The following is a 6,315-nucleotide window of genomic DNA, read 5'->3' on the forward strand; positions in this document are numbered from 1 at the left end:
GGCCGCTGCCTGCGGCTCCAGCGCCGGGCCGAGCCCTACCAGCATCGCGGGGGGCGGGGGGCGAGGTGCCAGACACCTCCCGGGGGCTGGGGAGCAGACGGCCTCGCCCCCTGTTCGGGGAAGCGGCTCGGCCACGTCTGGCATCCGCCGAAGGTGGGCAAGGGGGGCCGGGGGGAGAGGGGGTCCCACCGCCCCGCAGTAGCGGTGTTAGCGGCAAAGCTCACCCCCGGCTCCCCGCCGCCTGAGAGCGGCCCCGCTCCCCCTGCCCAGCCGAGTTGCTCCTCGGGCTTTGCTGGCTCTTTGTTCGCGGGGATCTTTCCCCCCTTCCCCGTGCTCGCACGGTACCGCTTCTTGCAAGGATTTCCTGCCAAAAGACAATCCCCCTGAGCAAAAGCAGACCGAGAAAGTAGTGACCAATCCTTTCAGGATGGCTGTCACCAGGCTCCTCCCAGCTCCCGCTCCCCCTGCCATTTGCATACAAAAAAATCCAGAAAACTCCCGTTTGCCCCAGTATCTCGCTCAGAGCCTCCCGTCGCCGTCTGGCAGGCAGGAGCCCGGGCTGGGGGACGCTGCCTGCGGCTGAGGGCAGCGGCGCGCCGCCCGCTCCGCGCCCCGCCACCCCGGCCCCCTAAGCCTTTCGCCAGCCCCCCTGCCCCCCAAAATGCAGCGCCGCCTCTGTGCCCTGCTCCTGCTGGCGTCCCAGTGCATGGGTTCGGCCGCTGGGCTCTTCCCCTTCGGGGAGCCCGACTTCTCCTACAAGCGCTCCAACTGCAAGCCCATCCCCGCCCCGATGCTGCTGTGCCGGGGCATCGAGTACCAGAGCATGCGGCTGCCCAACCTGCTGGGGCATGAGACGGTGCAGGAGGTGCTGGAGCAGGCCTCCACCTGGATCCCGCTGGTGCAGAAGCAGTGCCACCCCGACACCAGGAAGTTCCTCTGCTCCCTCTTTGCCCCCGTCTGCATCGACGACCTGGACGAGATCATCCAGCCCTGCCACTCGCTCTGCGAGGAGGTGAAGGAGAGCTGCGCCCCGGTGATGTCCGCCTTCGGCTTCCCCTGGCCCGACATGCTGGACTGCAGCCGCTTCCCCAAGGACAACGACCTCTGCATCCCGCTGGCCAGCAGCGACCACATCCTCCCCGTCACCAGGGAAGGTAAGAAGGAGCCGCTGGGTCACCAGCATCTGCCCTCTCGCTGAGCCGCCCCGACAGTGGGGTATCCCCCCTGCGGCTTTCGGCAGTGGAGCGGAGACGTCCCCCTCCCGTTACAGCACACCCCGCTGCTCCGGGACGGGGGGGGGGCGGGGGACGACGACGACACCGGGGAAGGGGCCGCGTATCAGGTTCGGGGAGGCTTTCCCGAGGGGACCGGGGAAACCGCGGGCACCGTCGGGGAACTGGCGCCGACCCGCATCTCCCGGTCTTTGCCCGCCTCCGTCCCCGAGGAAAAGCCGGGACGCGGCTCCCGGAGGGACAACCGCCTTATGCAAAGACCATCGCTGAAGCGCGGCGCTGGGGTGCTTTGTGCCGTGTGCCCCCCCTCCCCCTTTACTCTTTCCCCCGTAAGAAAAAAAAAACGCTTTTGGTTGAGGTGTGACCTTAAAAGCACACCGTGCCCCCCTCCAGCGAGGTAAGGCGCGTCCCAGTGCCCGGGTAGCGCCGGGACTGGGGGGCAGAAGGCGCCGGGGTCGGGAAAGCGGCGCTTCCCGAAGGGCTTCCAACGCCACCTGCTGTCCCCTTCTCCCCGAGCCTGACGGGGACTGTCCCTTTCATTTCCAGCACCCAAGGTCTGCGATGCCTGTAAGAACAAAAACGAAGACGATAATGACATCGTGGAAAACCTCTGCAAAAATGACTTTGGTAAGTGGAAGCAGAGCCCCCCGGCCCCCCCCCCCCCCCCCCGTTTGAAACTCGAGAGTTGAGGATCAGGTAAAACTCCCGGTGGAGTCAGGGAGAGATGTGCCTGAATAAAGGCAGGGCTTTGTCTTAGCTGCAGATGGACCTCTCTGACCATTGGGTCATGAAACACAAAATTCCACCTTGGAATAAAAAGTAACCTTTTTTACAGTCCTTTTCTGTTTGCTGTTTCAAAGTAGTGCCCTTTTACGTGGATGTTGCTGGCCAGCCGAATAGAAAGTAAAATGGGAAAAAAACCAATCTTTCATCCAGACTATTGCCTGGGGAGAAGTAGAGCAAAGCTTCATTTAGACGTATGAGAAAAGAGACGCATGACCAATCTCACGTATCGTAAGAAAGACTCTCTCCACAGATTAAGAATGAAGCTCTGTATATCATTTGACAGAGAAGGTAATGCACAGACAATTGGGGATATAAACTTAATGGGAAAATCTGGGGTTAGAAGAGGACAAGAAAGCCCCTTCGACACAGACAAGTGAATGGCACATTATCCACACATTAGCATTTCAAGAGAAAAAGGGAATAAGGAGGGGAATCCTTTTATAATAGGTCAATGTTTATACCTGGAAACAGATTTGTAGTATAAATATCTACAACAATTCAAAAGTCCTTCTTTAAAAAAACCCCACCACCACCCAAAACCTGAAACCATGACTGTGGGACATAATTGCTAAAACAACCAATAACTTTGGCCTGGCAAATTGCACTCAGATAAATCCTCCTAAAGCTAAACATGCCCCACAGATTCTTACAGAGCCCTGCATCCCCCTCCTAGTTATTTTACCAAATCGAATGCAGCTGTTGGACCAATTTGCCCTCCATGGGATCTATTCTTTCAAAAAAACAATGCATGCAAAATATCATTTCCTTACAGGTTTGCCTAAAATCCTCTCCAGCCTAATAAATTAAGTTTAGAAGTCTTTGGCAGCAGCAGAGATCAGATTTCAGATTAGGTCTAGGTACTTGCTTCCCCACCTCCCCTTCAGACTCTAGTTTCAGAAAGACTGTTCTCTCCCAGCCAAAACCAGAGCTCTGCTTACCCTAGCAAACCTGCCCTCTCTCTGTTTGCAAACAGGAGTAAAGCTGGAGAAAATATTAATTTGGAAGGGAAGGAAAAAGAGGGGGAGGGGGAAGAGGAGAAAAGAAACCCAGAAAACCTCAACCCTAAGGTTGATTCAAACTGAAATGACTTGCATGCCCTTTGTGGCTTTAGAAATGGAGCCACCTGCTGCCTCTTCTGTCAGCCCTGACAGTTTAATTAGCAATAGAGCACCTCCCTCCCCAAGTCCTCTTTATGTGCACTAATGGGAAAAAACCTCTCAATCTCTCTCCCTCTCCCCACTTCCCCCTCCCCTCGCTCTATTAGCCTTGAAGATAAAAGTGAAGGAGATTGCCTACATCAATGGGGATACCAAGATCACCCCCGAAACAAAGAGCAAAACCATCTACAAGCTGAATGGGCTGACAGAAAGAGATCTGAGGAAGATCGTGCTCTGGCTCAAAGGTGGCCTCCAGTGCACCTGCGATGAGATGAACGACATCAATGTCCCCTACTTGGTGATGGGGCAAAAGCAAGCTGGGGAACTGGTGATCACCTCGCTGAAGCGGTGGCAAAAAGGGCAGAGGGCTTTCAAGCGGTTCTCCCGCAGCATCCGCAAACTGCAGTGTTAGTGGCTTTGGCTCTGCCTGCCTCCAGCAGCCACCTCTGTCCCGAGCTCTCTGGGCCTCCTGCACCTTCTTGCTTCGGCCCCTCTGAGCCTCGAGATGCCACGGGCATGAGACATGGTGACCGCTCTCCGAGATGGGAGGGAGCCCTCCGTTTTTTGTACATAGGTTAAAATGTAATAAAAAAAATCATGACTATTTTTGGGAAGTATTAAAGTATCTCGCTTAAAGCTTTTTTTTTTTTTTTTTTTTATGGTTGCAAATGTGACTTTGGTCTGAGGTTTTTCCCTCTTCATTTTTGGTAATGCTGGTTCATTTATATTGCTGCTTCTCTGTATACATGCATGTTTGTTGTGGAAAAGTAGGAGATGCAGAGAAAGACAGCCATGCGTGCGACTGGCCTGTCACAGTGGGTACGACTCTTTCACCGAGGTGAAATGGCTTGCCATCTATATTAACACAATAAAGGTCATGTTACGACTCTTGCATGTGATACATAGGCACCAGTAAGAGTATATTAACCATTCTCACATTTTATTTTCACAAGTCTGAGCCCTTCTCTCAGAAAAAATGAACGAGTTTTGAAGCCGGTTGATCTGAATGCAACTTTTTTTTTTTTATTATTTTGCAAATTAAACCATCTCTAGCCTAACTGTAATATACCTAGTGGTTAACCTGAAAGAGTTGTAAAATATTGCTTTAATTAACCTTGTAAATACTCCAGATAAATGTTATATTCTTGTATATAAACTTTACATGACAGTTTACACATTGTCTCAGTCTGTATTCACTTTAATCTGTTTGGGGAGAACTGGGAGAAAGCTGTCCAACTGACCTTTGTCATGGCAAAGCAGAATTTGGCCTTCTACCTCAAGTGGCCAGTAGAGAAGCATGAAGAAGCAGCTAGTGCTGCAATCAGAAAAAACATAGTGGACCTCATTTCCCCAAAGATGAACCCACGAGACATGGGACTGAGGTTCAGTCAACCCCTTTTAATATGTGTCTGTTGAGCTCTTAGAGATGAAGAGTGTTCTGTGTCTCCTTTGTGTTGACCGCCTGCCTTTTCATCTCATCTTCTCAGAAGAGACTGCTTTTTGCTGACGTGGAATTGCAATGAGACCGTTTGCTTAAAAATCAAATCCATTTATCCATTTCTTACACTTGAAAAAGACCTATTAAGGAGTGCAAGAGTAGATAGAAAAAAATCTCATTTGCAACTAGCAATTCAGAATAATGGTAGAGCAAGGTATGTTTTGTCTGTATGTACACTCACTATTCTTACTGAGAAAGAAAATAAAACCTACCTAATAGTGGAACTAGAGGAATGTTTTTCAGCATTTTTCTTACAAATGTTTTCTGATGAAAAGCATTACCTGCTAGAATTTTGTTGTGCTTACCCTGAAAAATAGTCTTGCTTCCCAGTGCTATCACACTTAAAAAATTCATCTTAGCTTCACTGAGAGGATGAGCAGTCCACTATTCCCAACGACAACATTTTATGCTATCCATTCACAGAAAGAATGCAAACCCAATGCTAGATTATGCTTTTAAGTAAAAAAATCATATTAATGTGACATACTCAGTGTGATTTTTTTTCTCACCATCAGGATAAAAAGGTAAAATCTAATGATCCAACATGTTAAATTAGTCTTAGAAAAAATAATTGTTGCCCTCTCCCAAAGACTTAATGCACTCACTACACCTGGTGCAAACAACAGCAGGACTCTGAACAAGCAAAAAAGATCAGTCCTCACAAATATCCTCAAAATAATAATTAAAGAACCCAACCAAACAAAAAGCCCCATTCCAAACTGGCTCTTTAAAGTCATTAAAACTTTTCTTCTGAATGGACATGGCTTCCCAGGAAACAGATTTGAGTCTTTTCATGCTATGGTGTAATTATTTTAATACCAGCACTACGTCCATCATCTTACAGAACCATCAGCATCCAGATGTCACATTGCTCTACCCATCTCACTCAGCATATAATGTAATACCTGTCCCTCAACAGCCTTGGGTTTAGAGGGAATGAGTGCACAGATAACGAGGCGCTGGCTGAAGGTGAGCCTGCAGAAAATGGGTTTGTGCTGCCCAGTGGAGGAAAGCACTTCGAAGAGGCAGTCTCTCTGTTGCAATGCAGTCTCTGGGGACCAAAAATGAACAGCCAGGACTGCTCCACTCAGCCTGCCTTACAGATACTAAGTCCTCCTACAGCAACCATAAAATTATCTTAATTGGGCTGTTCTAGAAGGCAGCAATACTGACGCTGATGAGGACAGACAGGTCACAAGTTACTCGCTCTGGGGTCATGTTAAGGCCAAGACTACATAACAGATTTTTGCCAAATCACTTAGATGTATGAAGACACATTACTTATGACCAACATTGCTCTGTCTTAAAAGAACCCAAATGTTCCTCTTTCTCCATCACAAAATAAACACCGTTACACCAGCAAAATCCTGTTCCTGTCAGGACAAATTCAGGAGAAGAAGAATAAACTAGACTAGCAAACATTCAATTTTCCTAGTATAATCAGTGTTCTGGATTAAGAGCATCCTGCCATACAGCATACCCCTACTGATAAAGCTTTCTGCATGTGGCCCTGGCCTGAATCACTGGGACCATCCACCCTCAGGGTAAAATGGCAGAGGCAGGATTACCTTTCAGATAAACAGGATTTAGGCAAATGTGAAGGGTAATGGGACTCACATTTTCCCAGTTTAGTTCCATTGCC

The 6,315-nt window shown here is 49.4% G+C and overlaps 1 protein-coding gene across 1 annotated transcript; it reads left to right on the forward strand.

Moving 5' to 3' along the window:
- The first annotated feature begins 514 nt into the window (after positions 1-514).
- Positions 515-4,348, forward strand: SFRP2 (secreted frizzled related protein 2). The gene is made up of 3 exons (XM_074865088.1): positions 515-1,154; positions 1,779-1,859; positions 3,283-4,348. The coding sequence occupies exons 1-3, from the start codon at positions 662-664 to the stop codon at positions 3,585-3,587; spliced, it is 879 nt and encodes a 292-aa protein (XP_074721189.1). The 5' UTR covers positions 515-661; the 3' UTR covers positions 3,588-4,348.
- Positions 4,349-6,315: the final 1,967 nt, after the last annotated feature.

This window comes from Strix uralensis, chromosome 4, assembly GCF_047716275.1.
Source record: "Strix uralensis isolate ZFMK-TIS-50842 chromosome 4, bStrUra1, whole genome shotgun sequence".
In the NCBI taxonomy this organism is placed as follows: Eukaryota; Metazoa; Chordata; class Aves; order Strigiformes; family Strigidae; genus Strix; species Strix uralensis.

Bases quoted from the DNA above. Each gene is read 5' to 3' on its own strand.
- SFRP2 (XM_074865088.1), top strand. From the start codon at position 662: ATGCAGCGCCGCCTCTGTGCCCTGCTCCTGCTGGCGTCCCAGTGCATG. The intron at 1,155-1,778 runs GTAAGAAGGAGC...TTTCATTTCCAG, and splicing joins CCTCCCCGTCACCAGGGAAG to CACCCAAGGTCTGCGATGCC. The intron at 1,860-3,282 runs GTAAGTGGAAGC...TCGCTCTATTAG, and splicing joins CCTCTGCAAAAATGACTTTG to CCTTGAAGATAAAAGTGAAG.